The sequence below is a fragment of the Erpetoichthys calabaricus genome, chromosome 7, assembly GCF_900747795.2.
Source record: "Erpetoichthys calabaricus chromosome 7, fErpCal1.3, whole genome shotgun sequence".
Classification (NCBI taxonomy): domain Eukaryota; kingdom Metazoa; phylum Chordata; class Cladistia; order Polypteriformes; family Polypteridae; genus Erpetoichthys; species Erpetoichthys calabaricus.
This window is the reverse complement of record NC_041400.2, coordinates 171759928-171776343: the sequence shown is the minus strand read 5'-3', so window position 1 is coordinate 171776343 and position 16416 is coordinate 171759928. Positions and strand designations below refer to the sequence as shown.

At 40.4% G+C, this 16416-nt stretch overlaps 1 protein-coding gene across 1 annotated transcript in view; it reads left to right on the top strand.

Annotated features, from left to right (window-relative positions):
• Positions 1–16416, top strand: part of homer1b (homer scaffold protein 1b) — a 284062-nt gene that overhangs the window by 203931 nt on the left and 63715 nt on the right. Inside the window, exon 4 of the mRNA XM_028805720.2 lies at positions 12203–12295. Coding sequence (XP_028661553.1) covers positions 12203–12295 — 93 coding nt within the window. The remainder of the gene's footprint in view (positions 1–12202; positions 12296–16416) is intronic.

Sequence of the window (16416 nt, the reverse complement as noted above, 5' to 3'; positions counted from 1 at the left end):
GCTGGACACTCCTAATCTGTGGTCTTACTAAACTCCTCATGTTCCCAGTCTTTCCCTTTTGGCCACAGCTGTGACTCCTGCTGTTTCTTGGCATACCAGAACCTTTCAGACAAATCAATATCTAATGTGACTGAAAGGCCTACTTCTGTAATTTGATGGCTTCCCTTACAAGGGGTGTCCACTGGCATACGTTAGGGCAGTGTTTTTCAACCGGGTTTTTGCTTGTTCCGTGAGTGCTAGCCAAGGGTTCCGCCGAAAAAGTCCTATATTATAGGACATACTGGTGGATAATTGCACAGGGTTCTGTGAGCAAGGTAGCCATTCGCACAGGGTTCCACTCCAGCGAAAAGGTTGAAAAACACTGCCTTAGGCAATGGCCTAAAGTCTCCATGCAGCTACTCCCATTAACGCTCTCTAAAAGCCAGATTATACTTCATACTCAGAATGCATACATGCATGCATCATGGCTACCACACGTTCCCAGCGTTCTTTTGTCGCGTCCTCTGAGAATGTCCTCAGAAATTAATGCGACACGTGCGCAAGTTGCAGTACCAGCAAAAATCTGGGTGGCGTCAGCATCGTTGTTTACTGTCAAGCTTGTTAAGCTTGCAACACCAACAGGATCAATTTGCATTCTTCAGTGTTTGATGAATAGTTCGATGTGGTGAAGCAAATCATCAGACTTAAATGCTGGCATGCAAATGTCTTCATGGTGCGTTGCATATTCCCCATTGTAATGACACAATACATTTAAAGGTATTACATACTATCTCAACATTCTGTGTCGCTGTTGCCATCTTTTTACTTTCTCGTATATGAAGTATTGGGAAGGTATTGGAATCCTCTAAAAACTCCATTTCGAGATTTTGATGAATCTTGACGATTCATTTTTCTAATTATGTCTGTGTGTGTGTGTGTGTGTGTATATGTGTATGTAAACACAGTAACTCGAGTGTGCTTTGACTTAAGTCAACCAAATTTTCATGCAAGTATTAGGTACAAAACGTAGATTTCTATCAACTTTTGGGCTATTTCCACTAATCGGAAGTGGTACTTTTTTATTCATGCAGCTGCATGAGTCCCATTTATTCAACTTTAATTTTATAATAATTGTTCAATATATTATTAATTTGATTTGATTTGTTGTTGATGGTCCTTTAATGTACATAATATAAAAATATAATAATTTACTCCTCAAATATTCATCCCCATATCTGAATATATGAGTAAGTCTAGAGGAGACCACTTCTGATTTTTTGTTTTGTCATCTTTGCAACAGCATCAGAATGCAAATAATTTTTATTTTTAACATATTTCTTCCATCAACTCACAACACAGCAAAACCGGACATTGTTTTCTCCCTTTGATGATTTCTCGCACTGTGTCCTGGTGGAATCCTCCAGATTTACTTCAGAACTCGCTCAAGTATAGACAGTACACTGCTTGCTAGCAGCTGTGTCCTCAAACTCATGCATCGTGTAGCATTAAGTATATCCCTGGCTTAAGAGAAAAACAGATTGGAAACATCAAGTTAACCAATTCATGTTAGACCTATTGCTAAAAAGAACAAAGAATACAAAAGGAAGACAGCTATTTGCTTTCCTGAGCACAACCCACCTATGAAAATCTGACTTCACTTGTGCACTTCCTGAAGACAACCCTGATCCTCCTGCATGCTTACCTTTATCACTGTAACTAGCAAAATACCCGCGCTTCACAGCGGAGAAGTAGTGTGTTAAAGAGGTTATGTAAACATATATATACATATACATATATATATACATATCTACATATACACATATCTACATATACATATATATACATACATATACACATCCACATATACATATATATATACATATACAAATTTACACATCTACATATATATATACATATCTACATATATATACACTTATATATACATATGCACATATATATATATATATAAATATAGACATACATATATACATACATTCATACATTCACATATATATATATAGCAATAGTTATTATATAATTGCTAGTATTATATATACAGTGCTCAGCATAAATGAGTACACCCCACTACATTTGTCAGAAAACCTTTATTTTCCTTTCAGTATCAACATTGTCTAAGAGATAATGTACTACAAAATACTCCCACAAAGGTGGGCCATTGATTGCAAACAAGATTTGTTAATTTGCACACACAAAAAAGTGATTATCCTAACAAATTCATTCAAGCCCATGTAGCAAAAATGAGTACACCCCAATTATAGTCTTAGGAGAAAAGCCACACTTAAGACTACAAAAGTCCAATTAACAGACATTCAACCACAGGTGAGTCTAATGATTCATTTAAGAGGTGTCCAGCAGACAGGTGACTATGAAAGGGCATTACTTAACAAAGAAAAGCCCTTCCCATTCAATGCTGTCAGCGATGGCTCCACATGGAAGAGAAATGTCAAAAAATCTGAGAAAGGAAATCATTACTTTACACAAAAAAGGTGAGGGCTACAAGAAGATCAGCAAAGCTTTACATATCAGTCAAAATACTGTAGCAAAAGTGATCCAAAAATTTAAGAAAGATGGAAGTGCAACCATCTTACAGAGACGTCCAGGCTGTCCATGGAAGTTAACATCTCGACAGGAGCGTCTTCTGATGAGAAGGGTTGAAGAAAATCGCCATGCAAGTTCACTGCAGTTAGATAAAGCAGTAGAAAGCCAAACTGGAGTGACCGTTTCCCGTGACACAATACGGCGCACACTGCAGAGGAATGGCATGCATGGGTATCGTCCACGAAGGAAGCCTCTCCTAAAGCCCGTGCACAAAAAAGCACGCCTAGAATTTGCTAAGGCCCATGCTGAAAAAGATGAAGACTACTGGGACTCTATACTCTGGAGTGATGAGACAAAGATCACTGTTTTTGGAACTAATGGTTTCAAAACTGTATGGCGTCGTAAAGGTGAGGATTTCAAAGAAAAATGCATGGTGCCTACAGTGAAACATGGTGGTGGCAGTGTCCTTATGTGGGGCTGCATGAGTGCTGCTGGTGTTGGGGAGCTGCATTTCATTGATGGTATCATGAACTCAACAATGTACTGCTCTATACTGAAGGAGAAGATGCTGCCATCACTCTGTGTGCTTGGCCGTCGTGCATTTTTCCAACACGACAATGATCCAAAACACACATCTAAAGCTACTGTTGCATTTCTGAAGAAGAACAGGGTGAAGGTGATTGAATGGCCAAGTATGTCTCCTGATCTGAACCCAATCGAACACCTGTGGGGAATTCTGAAGCGACAAGTTGAGCATCACTCTCCATCCAGCATCCAGGCTCTAAAAGAGGTTATTCTTGAAGAATAGAAAAAGATAGATGTTGCAATATGTCGCCAACTTGTTCATTCCATGCCTAGAAGACTTGGTGCTGTCCTTAAGAATCATGGTGGTCATACAAAATACTAGATGTAGTAGTTTTTGTTGCGGGGTGTATTCATTTTTGCTTCAACCAATTTGAGTGAAACTGAAGATTTTGTGACGGAGTTTAATAAGTGTTCAATAAAACTCAGCCTTGTGAAAATTTTGGACATTGTTCTTTTGTTCATTGAGCTACTGATTAAATTTGTACTTTTTAAAGACGGTGTACTCATTTATGCTGAGCACCGTATATACATATACACATATATTATATATACATATACACATATATATACATACATATACACACATACATGCACTTACAATAACATAGAAATCAATATAAACAACATTAACATCATTATCATATGAGAATATGAAGTAATATATAAGAAGCACATTTCATATAAATATAAATTATTAAACAGTAAAATCTTCTTCTATAATTTGCTACCGTGGCTATTCGTTTGTCTGTCCAGGATTTTAAATCACCTGTAGCTCGCAAACCGTTTCACCTATTGACTTGAAATCTGGTACACATATAGTACGTCACGTCTACTATCCGCTTTATGGGTGATGATTGTATTACTCTTTTTATCTTTATTTTATTTTATTGTAGAATCAACTCCTATCTGCGCACACCAGGGCGGCCGTGGGTGGATGCGTATGGTGTATTCACTCCATGTTATCGTGCATTGCGCTGTCACTGGTATTTTGATAAAAGAATTTGAACAACATACTGTATAAGAAGCGTATAAATTATTAAACAGTAAAACATTAACATTTAAGAAGTAAAGTTACATTGAGTACTACTGCAGTGCCTTCGGGTATACCTCATTTTTTGTTTGCCCATTACATGCTTAAATGTATACATTTTTTGGTGTACCTACCCGAGAACACGCGACATATAACCGAGCGTGGGAGAAGCATGGATTTTAAACACGCGTTGAGTTCATCTGCTGGTCTCCCTCGTGGAATAACTGGTAATGTTTGACTAAAATCTACAGCGAGTAAAACGACATTACCTCCTATTTTTTTTTTTACGATCTCTGAGATCTTGCTTTTTTCGGTTCAAGGCTTCATAAGCTCTTTTATGTTCCATGGTGTACTTATCCCAAACCATCATCTTTGAATGTTGCAAGACTTTCGCCTTGTATGTAGATCGGGGTAATTACATTCATTGCATTCCTAGTCTGAATCACAATCTGATTGTACGGGTGGTTACCTGGCAGGTAACGCTTATGCTTGGTCATCAAGTCGTCTAACATCCGCCACGTGCCCTCTTTTAATTGCGAGAAGCAGATATATATAGCCAAATTCACGCGCTTCGTTGCGGCGAAGTACTGCTTTTAATTTTTTATTAAGAAGAAAAGAAAACCTTTTTAAACGGATCGAAAATATACCAATAACAATTTGTTAAGGATCTGTTTTTTTGTGAACCTCCCTTTTCACAGCTGTCGCGCTACAGCGTGTGTTTCGTTTATTTGACAATATGTAGATCGTGGTAATTACATTCATGGCATTCGTTTTCTGAATCACAATCTGATTGTATGGGTGGTTACCTGCCAGGTCACGCTTGTGATTGGTCAGCAAGTCGCCTTACGTCCGCCACGTGCCCTCTTTCTGTTCCCAGAAGCAGATCATAGAATGGTTTTAATAGTTTACTTTCAAATAATGCAAAGAGTATGCGACACGTGTTTCTCCCTAATTCTGGGCTCATCAGGCGTACACACTCACTGCATCCCCTCTCGGGAATCGAATCTCTATCGTCAGCGCCAGAGTTGAAGCCCCTAACGTTGCGGTCAGCAAGTCGGCTAACATCCGCCATGTGCCGTCTTTCAGTTGCGAGAAGCAGATCATAGAATGGTTGAAATTGTTTACTTTCAAATTATGCAAAGAGTACGCGTCACGTGTTTTGCCCTAATTCTGTGCTCTTCATGTGTACACACTCATTGCATCCCCTCTCGGGAATCGAATCTCGAACGTCAGCGCCAGAGGTGAAGCCCCTAACGTTGCGCTTCGGCGTGTGGTTCGTTTATACCTCGTGTCTTCTCATTAAACTTTTATCTTGCGAATATGTTATTGCAATCTGCAGCGGGAGCGTTTGTATAAACTTAATTTAAACTTACGTTTTACACCATGCTTTTTTCCCTTATGAAGATGCTTGTATGCTTCACTCGCTCGCTTCTTATTGTTTCGCTCCCTTCTCAATTGTTTAAGAAATTTTTTGTTCTTCGCTGTTTGCGGCTCTTCCTTCATTTCTCCCTACTGCGTTCTTTTATCTCGCGAATATGTTATTGCAATCCGCAGCGGGAGCGTTTCTATAAACTTAATTTAAACTTTCGTTTTACACCGTGCTTTGTTTCCCTTATGAAGATGCTTGTATGCTTCACTCGCTCGCTTCTTATTGTTTCGCTCCCTTCTCAATTGTTTAATGAATTTTTTGTTCTTTGCTGTTTGCGGCTCTTCCTTCATTTCTCCCTACTGCGTTCACAGTCTTTTCACGTGATTACGTGGGAGGCGTGATGACGTGACACTCAACTCCGCCTCCCACGGCCATCGAGCTGCCGTCCTTTCCAGTATATTGTGAAAAAAGAGGTTCCAGTTATGACCATTACGCGTTGAATTTCGAAATGAAACCTGCCTAACTTTTGTAAGTAAGCTGTAAGGAATCAGCCTGCCAAATTTCAGCCTTCCACCTACACGGGAAGTTGCAGAATTAGTGATGAGTGAGTCAGTCAGTCAGTCAGTCAGTCAGTCAGTGAGTCAGTGAGGGCTTTGCCTTTTATTAATTAGTATAGATTAGAATTCACCAGCATCACAAACAGAGATTAAAAACAAACACGATTTAGATGAAGTAACTAAAATAAACTGCAGAGTGAGCCTGTCTAGGAATATTCTGATTGCAGTGCCTGAGCAAAGACCTTTCCGTGATGCAAACAAGTGGCTGCTGTTAACCGAGAATGAATGTAAATTTGATTAAGCATTCACTTTTACTATAAGGAAACAATATTGTTGATATCAGTAAGTGTTATACAAGTTGAACAGTAGTGGTGGGATAAACAATACAGAATAATACCTCAATATTTTTGTGTCACTGATACATAGAGGACAAGCCTTAGATTTTTTTTGCCAGTTTTATGTGAATTGTTTCTAAGGGAGTTTTGACACCCACTTTCTGTGGTGTGTTTTTTTCTAACTCTGGAGAGATTTCCACTGTAGTCCAGTTTGCTTATGTAGCTGTGAACAAACCAATCGCATTCTAGTGCAGACCAAAGCAGCCAGGCCAAGGAGCTTTAGAAACGGTGTTCTAGGTGCGGTATCATGTGTACCCTGGAGCAGTCCGTGTCTGGTTTGAATGTAATGTGACACAGGGCCGAGGTAACTTCAGGAAATACTGTGCACTGTGGGATACATTTAATTTGATAATTAGACAGCATAAGAATAAATCCACACACGCACACAAGTTTGTATAGAATGCCTTTCACATGTTGTAATGGCACATGGTTGTACATGCATTTTGGCATTATTTTAATTTTTTTTTTTAGAATCGAGAGTGTGCTTATGGAAATTTATAACTGTTATAAAATGTTTTTGCATTTTGTTTTCACTTGTATCACTCTTTGTTCACGTGACACGGGAGACTAGTCACATGACCGGCTTACATGAAGGGAAGTGACAGTATAAAGATAGATAGATAGATAGATAGATAGATAGATAGATAGATAGATAGATAGATAGATAGATAGATAGATAGATAGATAGATAGATAGATAGATAGATACTTTATTAATCCCAGGGGGAAATTCACATATTCCAGCAGCAAAAATATTAAATTAAAGAGTAATAAAAAATGCAGATAAAAAAACAGACAATAACTTGAATAATGTTCAACGTTTACCCCCTCTGGTGGAATTGAAGAGTCGCATAGTTTGGGGGAGGAATGATCTTCTCAGTCTGTCAGTGGAGCAGGACAGTGACAGCAGTCTGTCACTGAAACTGCTCCTCTGTCTGGAGATGACACTGTTTAATGGATGTAGTGGATTCTCCATAATTGATAGGAGCCTGCTGAGTGCCCGTTGCTCTGCTACGGATGTCAGACCGTCCGGCTCTATTCCAACAATAGAGCCTGCCTTCCTCACCAGTTTGTCCAGGCGTGAGGCATCCTTCTTCTTAATGCTGCCTCCCCAGCACACCACCGTGTAGAAGAGGGCACTCGCCACAACCATCTGATAGAACATCTGCAGCATCTTACTGCAGATGTTGAAGGATGCCAGTCTTCTAAGGAAGTACAGGCGGCTCTGTCCTTTCTTGCACAGAGAATCAGTATTGGCAGTCCAGTCTAATTTATCATCCAGCTGCACTCCCAGGTATTTGTAGGTCTGCACCCTCTGCACACAGTCACCTCTGATGATCACGGGGTCCATGAGGGGCCTGGGTCTCCTAAAAAAAAGATGGCAGCAGATTCGTGTTTTAGTATCCCTCAGTCGGATAAACTGCGAAACATGGACACTATTCAATGACCTGTGACAAAGGCCAAGTGCTAACTTTTGTTTTGGTTTATGAACTCCCTTTGTGCTGTTGTTCTCCACTTTGCCTTTGTGTCTTGTTTGCTTGGTCTCTCTGATTATTCTGGCTGTGACACCTTTTCTGTCTCTCAGTACATTTAGTCACACATTTGCATCTCCTGCTCATCTGTTCTATTCTCACAATTAATGCCTGCGGCACCATTCAGTCAGATCAGCCCTAGCACTCTGTTTAGCCTCAGAAAGGGATTGGCTCCAGCAGACCCCTGTGACCCTGTGTTAGGATATAGCGGGTTGGATAATGACTGACTGACCTCCTTATCTCTCTCAGGATTGGAGAGCAGTTTGTAACACCACTGACTCACTTGGCAAACCTGGAAGGCGTCACTCATTCACATCAAGGACAATTAATGCTGATATACCTGTATGTTTTACTTTAAAAGGTTTGGGAACTCAGGTGAATATTAAGCCCTAAGTGTTTTGTCTTGGTAGAGAAATATATTACTGTACTTTCCCCTTTTGTATTATTAATATGTAGCCTTTGTCAGAATGCCTCAAATCTCACAGACTTATTACTGTTTCTAAGGTATTGTACCATATAACTTCTCCTCACCTTCCCTTCTACATTTATAACCTCAGGCAATTAGGTCTAGTAAAAGACAAGCAGGAGTTAAGTTACACTTTAAATAATATATTATTGATAATATTCATAAATAATAAGAATATGCAAAGTACATTTGAATATTAGCAACCATACAACCTGATAAATGGTGATGTGTAGTTTCAGGCTGAACACAGACTTGTAGTTACTGTAAATGTCTCTAGGTAAGGCGTCATTTGTGGTCAGCTTTCTTCAGAACAGGCTGCATGCTTGTCTCAATATGGCTGCCGAGCTGTGCTCTTCATTTTGTTGTCCTTTTCAGTTCATGGTGTGTGAGATGGTCTTTCATCAGTTTGGTAAAGAGAGAGAGGGTGAGTTAAAACAAGCAAATTTATAGGTTTTCTGTTCAACCCCTAGAGCCAATAGGACATCATGGTACTTAAAGGCTTCTGATACAAGACAGTTCCAAACAGTCATACTTCTGACCAATGGGGGGATTGAACACCGTCACACCTACCCTACAAACCATATGTTAAGGTAAAGCTTGGCAGTTAGGCAGCCTGGCTTTCCTGTGGGGGTTGACTGAGAGACTTTAGCAGAGAAATACAGTAATCCCTCGCTATATCGCGCTTCACTCTATCGCGGATTTTATATGTAAGCATATTTAAATATATATCGCGGATTTTTTGCTGGTTCGCAGATTTCTGCGGACAATGGGTCTTTTAATTTCTGGTACATGCTTCCTCAGTTGGTTTGCCAGTTGATTTCATACAAGGGATGCTATTGGCAGATGGCTGAGAAGCTACCCAACCAGAGCGCATATTACCTATTAAATAAAACGCCTCAAATATATTGTTAGCACGGGGGCTGTTCGCACCCCTAGAAGATATGGCCGCTCCTCAAAAAACACTGAAAGATTACCTGAAGATCATATTGCTCTCTTCCTTGCTGGGCTTGAATGTGGCTGCTTTGTCAAGCGATATGCTTCCTGCATGGTGTTTCGCATACTTAAAAGATCAAACAGCACATATTGATTTTTGATTGTTTGCCTTTCTCTCTCTCTCTTTTGCTCTGACATTCTCTGCTCCTGACAGAGGGGGTGTGAGCAGGGGGGCTGTTTGCACCACTAGACAATACGGATGCTCCTCTAAAAAAATGCTGAAAGACTAACTTTACATAATCCTCCCTTCCTAGTAGCTGCGTTGTCTGGCAGTGCTTCGCATACTTAAAAGCCCAAACAGCCCTATTGCTTTCTGATTGTTTGCTTTTATCTCTCTCTCTCTGACATTCTCTGCATACTGACGCGCATGGTGACTTTCCTGGCTGGGAGGCCATAATGGATGAACAGGGAGATATTGTCTATCCAGAACAATTCCTTCCCCAGTATGCTAAATGGCAGAATCCCTTAGGTGATTTTCCAGGTGTATACCCACAGGGTCGACGTGGAAATTGTTGGTCCAGTAGGCAGCCCTGCTGGGTGTTTTGGACACCACTCAGCCGTGCTGCAGAAAGGAGGAGTCCTCATTTTAAGGAGGTTCCACCTGTCCCAGAAGTGCTACCTGAATTCAATATGTTGGTAGCGGAGGTACTCTCAGGTCTGGCATAATAGAACCTGCTCGACCTCATCTGGGTAAGTCAGAGTGGGGAGGCAGAGGGCAGCACTCACCATAAGGATTGGAAGGAGGGGAAAGAGCAATATTATTTATGGTTGTGGAAGTGGATCATGCACTTTTTTGAAGGCACTGTGTTTAATAAACAAAATATGTTATTTAAAGTCACCACTGTGTTGTAGGTGTCTGGGGTTTGGGGGTTCAGTGGCACGCCCTACTGGTTAAAACCTGTATATGATGAAAGTATTTTGACAGGTACAACATGGACTGCAAAAGGCATTGGCAACATGGGGGTCACAAAGTAACATGGGGGAATCTGATACACCGAGATTGCTGTAAGACCTCCTTACTACAGGATCAGAGGTATAATTAAAATAGCTACAAATCACAAATCTCCATTGCCATTAAAATCTAAAAAACAGAATTGCTTCACCACCTCATGGTTCTAAGAGTATGGCCCACAGTGTATTCATCTACCGGTAAGAAATGGTACAAAGTTCCAAATCATTTTTGCTCACTCAAACATGCCGTGCTCAAACATTTGCTTTCTGTCTACCATATGCTCAGTTAAAGCGACTTGGCATGCAGTTAAAAATAAACCAGTAATTGGTTTGTGGAGTTTCTTTCCATTTCCTTTCAGCTTAGTAATATCACATAATGTGTGTTATGTTATTTCCTCAATGTTTTCAGCATGCATACTCCATGCTACAGGAAACGCATAGCGAATTTAGCCATACCAATCAACACTCCGTTAATTGATACTGCGAATGTGGTGGCCACGTGCATGTGAATCTTTCAGAATTGAAGGTTTTTATTTGATAACACAAATCACAAGTCATAGATCCTTCAATAAGATAATGAGCCAAAATACACAGCCAAAATCACTCAAGAATGGCTAAGAACAAAACACTGGACTGTTCTGAAGTGGCCTTCTGTGATGTCTTATCAAACATCTAAGAAAAAAACTGAAACATGCAGTCTGGAGAAGACCCCCCTTCAAACCTGACACAGCTGAAGCAGTTCAGTCAGGATGAGTGAGCAAAACTACCTGTTGACAGATTTAGAAGTCACTTTGAGAAGTGCGGGAATCGCTTATTTGCAGTGATGGCCTCTACAGGTTGTGCAACAAAATATTAGACTAAGGGTCCCATCATTTTTGTCCACCCCATTTTCATTTGTGTTATTATTTGAAATATTCTGTTGAATTAAATCTCTAAAGCAAAGTCTGATTTTTTGGTTAAATACAGAATAAACAATGATGGGTGCCAATTACTTTTATCAGTTTCAATTTCAGAGAAAATTGTGGGTTCTTCTTTTTTCATGGATGGTGTTACAAACTCCACACAGAGCCATAGCAAGGTTTGGGGCAGCCACCCGTATAATTGGTATCCAGGCTGCAATGTCGTTAAAATGAATACAGCACTGATGTGCACAAAACAGAGTCCAAAACAGAACCGAGGGAATAGGGAAAAGGCGGAGGCTTTTAAAGGGGAAGACAGGAAGTGAGGTCAAAGGGGTCGGGCTCATGAGGGTCTTCAACCATAGGCTCTAGCCCGGACGTGACATCACAGGGGCCGGAGCCGGCAAGGTCTTCTTCCATAGGCTTGGTCCCGGAAGTGACATCAAGAGGGCCAGGTGGAATCTCCCGTTACTGGTCTGCAGGAAAGGGAGAAAAAGAGTCAGTGCACTGTGCCACATCCCGGTATGACTCAGAACTGCCCTTACTCAAGCCCTTTAGCTGCCTCCCATGCACATGTATGTGACAATGGGTACTAACAAATTTCTCCACATCTGTATGTGTTAGATATGTTTTTCTTTAATTTGTGTCTCCTTCTGCTGATAGGGGGGTAGAGTGTGTGAACTGAAAGTGTAAACGCACAATTTATTAAAGCTGTCAGTTTACAGTATGCACGTGACGTTTGTTTTTGGCCTGGTCTACCCCAAATGAAGTATGCTTTGCCCCATAGTGTCCATTTTTACTTATTGGAACATGTTAAACCTGCCTTATTAAAATAATAACCATGATACTGTGGTGTTGATGAACACAATAAAACTGTCTTTTTTCTAGTTTGCAGAAAAATTTCAGGAATTCAAGGAAGCTGCTCGAATAGCTAAGGAAAAATCTCAGGAGAAGATGGAGTTAACCAGCACCCCATCACAGGTGAGTGCCAAGGAAAAAATGATTTTATTTAGCATGTGCTGTAATTCAGAAAATACAAATTGCTGGGATCTGCACTTTCATACCTTCAGGACTGTCAGCTGTAGGGGGTTAGCACAAAAGAAGAATTACTGATTGACACACTCGCACAACAAAACTGTTATTCAGGAAATGTAATTCCATTATACATTGTGACGGGCATTTGGCAGCAAGAGATGCAGAGAAAGGGGGGCAGCTTCCGAGGGAATAATCAAAGCTTTGATACTGCAGTCTGGCCATATGAACATTATGTAAGGAACTGTTGAAAGGCGAGCGTTAAAAAATATGGTGACACACACTTGAACCCTGGTGAGACACTATTTGAAATATGACATCAGTGCAGTGAGTATTGTGTTAGAGATGTGATTGGATTTTAGGGTTGTGTTATTCCCCCCCTTCCCAATCTCCTCCAAAATGTACCATCACGTTGAAAGTGAAACAGATGAAGGTCCGCACACTCACAGAGAATATATTTAAAAAGGAAGCCAAGACTTATCTGGGTGGCATCATTATTCACAACTCTAGATAAATGAATTTTATTGGCCAGGTTGTTCCTAGTGCTTAATTTGTATGTTTGTCCCATGTCTGTGTGAGCCTACTGCATTCCAGAAACATACATGTTAGGTTAATTGGTGACCCAAACATGACCCTGCATGAGTAAGTATGAACCTGCCCTGTCATTCACTGGCATCTTCCTTATTCTTGGTTCCTGCTTTGTGCCCAGTGCTGGCAGAGTTTAGATGAACACTTTCACAAATGAACGGATGGCTGGCATTATACTGACACTGTTAATTGTGAACTACTAGGGAGTGTGGCCTAGTGGGTAAGGCACTGCTACTTAAATCACAAGGATAATAATTTAATTTGCACTTACTGTGTGACCTTGAGCAAGGCACTTAACATCCTGATTCCCCAAATGTTAAAGAAGTACAGAAATATATCATATCTCTCTGTTATATAAAAAAACTTGGGACGAAACAGCGACGAGACATGATCTTTTAAAGAGAGATCTTTGAGAGACAGAGAGATAGAGACACTTTCACTTTCCGCGAGACGGGCAGATCACATCATACTTACATCTATCTATCTATCTATCTATCTATCTATCTATCTATCTATCTATCTATCTATCTATCTATCTATCTATCTATCTATCTATCTATCTATCTATCTATCTATCTATCTATCTATCTATCTATCTACAGCCTTTGGAAGCAAGTCCCGTGATATGCATGCAGAGCAGGTTAGAGATAATGAAAGTAGGAAAATTTGAAAGTCTCAAGAAAATGAGAGTAAAGCTCACATCAGCGCAAACTAACGGAAAATATTACTCTGTGAAATAAGGATGTCTGGGTGAGAAGAGAGACAAGGCAATGGCTTTAAAACATTTGAAGCGCCACATGAAATGCAGGTCACGCCACACAGGAGCAGCAGCAAGCCAGCAGCTGATTGAGCAAAGAGGAAGTAAAGAAAATAGCTGTTATTTGCTTCCCATTGTATTACCCTTTAAAGAGGAGTTTCGGAGGAGCAACCGCGTCTCCTTGGGGTGCGTTCAGCCCCCCTCTTCACAATGGCACATAGCACTTGCAAGGGAAATGGTAGGTGAGCAAAGTGCAGATCACATGGCACAGCAGAAGCAGCAAGCCAGCAACTAATCGAGAAAAGGGGGGGGGGGGTTGGCGAGCAAAGCGAGCAGGGGGTGAAACCCCCTAGTCCTTTAAAAATAAATGACATAAACAATTAAGGTTGTTTCTTTTTAGATAGATAGATAGATAGATAGATAGATAGATAGATAGATAGATAGATAGATAGATAGATAGATAGATAGATAGATAGATAGATAGATAGATAGATAGATAGATAGATAGATAGATAGATAGATAGATAGATAGATAGATAGATAGATAGATAGCACAGGGAAATTAAGACTTTACAGAAGTGCAAGAAAAGTTTAAATGTTATAACAAAACACAACCTACCAAACACACACAAGAACTTCTGGCTTGGCTAATAAGATGAGAGCTGCTTGTAGGTGTATGACAGGTCATATCACGGAGTGTATTAATAGATTTAAATTATTGCATTTACCAGCTTTAGTGCACTTCCCAGTGAACATGTGCAATCACTTGTACTATTTAATTAGTGTGGAAACGGCGCAGTAATTTACTAGTGTTGACTGATGTTCCCAAAGTGTAGATTGAAAAGGGGAAGTGCTGCATGAGGGAAAACTAGCAACAGTGAGAAGAACATGAATGAAAGAGAAGAACAGTTTGAGGGTGAATTCTAATCTGAGAGTGTTAGGACAGATGGCATCAGCTCTGCTAAGCAATGTGCGGTTACAGGTCTGTGGTTGTTGAGAAGTTCTGTGGTGCAGTAGAATTGTGGTTTGCTGAATTACTTTTAGGGAACAGAGGAGAATGGTAGAGTCCCCGCAGGAATCAGGGAAACAGTGTACGGACAAAATCCGTCGTGTTGTGGCATGGGTATGGAGATTTTTGAGGTCTTCATCACAGAGGTGTTATTGTAATAATTTAATTTGTCAAGTGAAGAATTCCATGGTTGCAAGACATGATGCTGAGGTCTTTGCAGAGGGACTATTGGATGCACTGTGATACTTTAATTCTCCTTCCTTTAATTAATAATATACACTTTCTGCACTTGAAAGTCATGCCTGCCATCTTACTTGCTGCTGCTGCATCTCAGTCATGAACTATAAGATGCCCCAACAAGGGTGTCCATTGGTTGTGGGCACCGTGGCCTCACAAGGTGGCGGTAACGCATTGTCAGATCTTTCCAGTTGTGCCACATGTAACATTTGAACAGAGCAGGTCCAGCTTGTGGTGTCTACAAAACACCCCCTAAACTGTGGAATGGTCTGCCTGCTACTATAAGAGATGCCCCTTTGGTCTCAGCTTTTAAATCCCGGCTGAAGACTCACTACTTCAGTTTAGCATACCCTGACTAGAGCTGCTGATTAACTGTACAGACTGCACCTCTGTTGTTAGTCATTAGCACTAAAACATAAGTAACATGATAGTTACAATTTGTTACTAACCCTCACTTATTCTGTTTCTCTTCTTGGTACTCAAATGTGGCACTTGGTGCCACTGCCCACCTGCCAAGTTGTTTTGCTTGCCTAAGGTAAAGTCATCCCTGATGGAGGATCACAGGAATCGTGGGGTAGAGTGGTCCTTTCATCGGATTGGCTGGCCCAGCACTGGCCAAATAGGGGAGGCAGCTTGATAGCTGAGGTCTCCAGGACTCTAAACAAATCCAAATCATATTATGTGATATCATCTACTGTTAAATTCTGCTCTGTACTTGTAAAATGTTTATTTTTTATACAGTATTGAGGATTTATTCTGTTCTATATATTGTATTGTATTGACCCCCTTCTTTTTGACACCCACTGCACGCCCAGCCTACCTGGAAAGGGGTCTCTCTTTGAACTGCGTTTCCCAAGGTTTCTTCCATTTTTTCCCTACAAGGGTTTTTTTGGGAGTTTTTCCTTGTCTTCTTATAGAGTCAAGGCTAGGGGGCTGTCAAGAGGCAGGGCCTGTTAAAGCCCATTGTGGCACTTCTTGTGTGATTTTGGGCTATACAAAAATAAATTGTATTGTATTGTATTGTACAAAAGGAACATGCTATTCCTTCCAAAGTTTCCCTGATTGAAGTTATCAGCATTCTAGGATCAGAATGATTCATTATGAAAGTGTTGGATAACAGAGAGAATCATTTCTGCTTTTGAACTAGTAAACTTTAACAATGATGATTAACTTATCTCTCTAGACAGTAACAATTTGTCCAAATTATTTAAAAGTGATTGAATATTCCACATTATTTGGGGGCAGGCCAGATCTGAAACCTCTCCAACGTACTTCTATCTTCACTGTGACTCTTCACCCTTTCCATCCTCAGATGAGCTGCTTTTCCATTGTAACAGAGCTCCCTAGGCAATAGTGATCGCAGTGCTACCAGCTGAGTATGGGAATATTTAATATAACCCACTTTACATTCCTCCGAGTCTGTTATGATCATAGATGTTGTAGACATAAGGAAGACATCAGATCCTTTACTCCCACCCT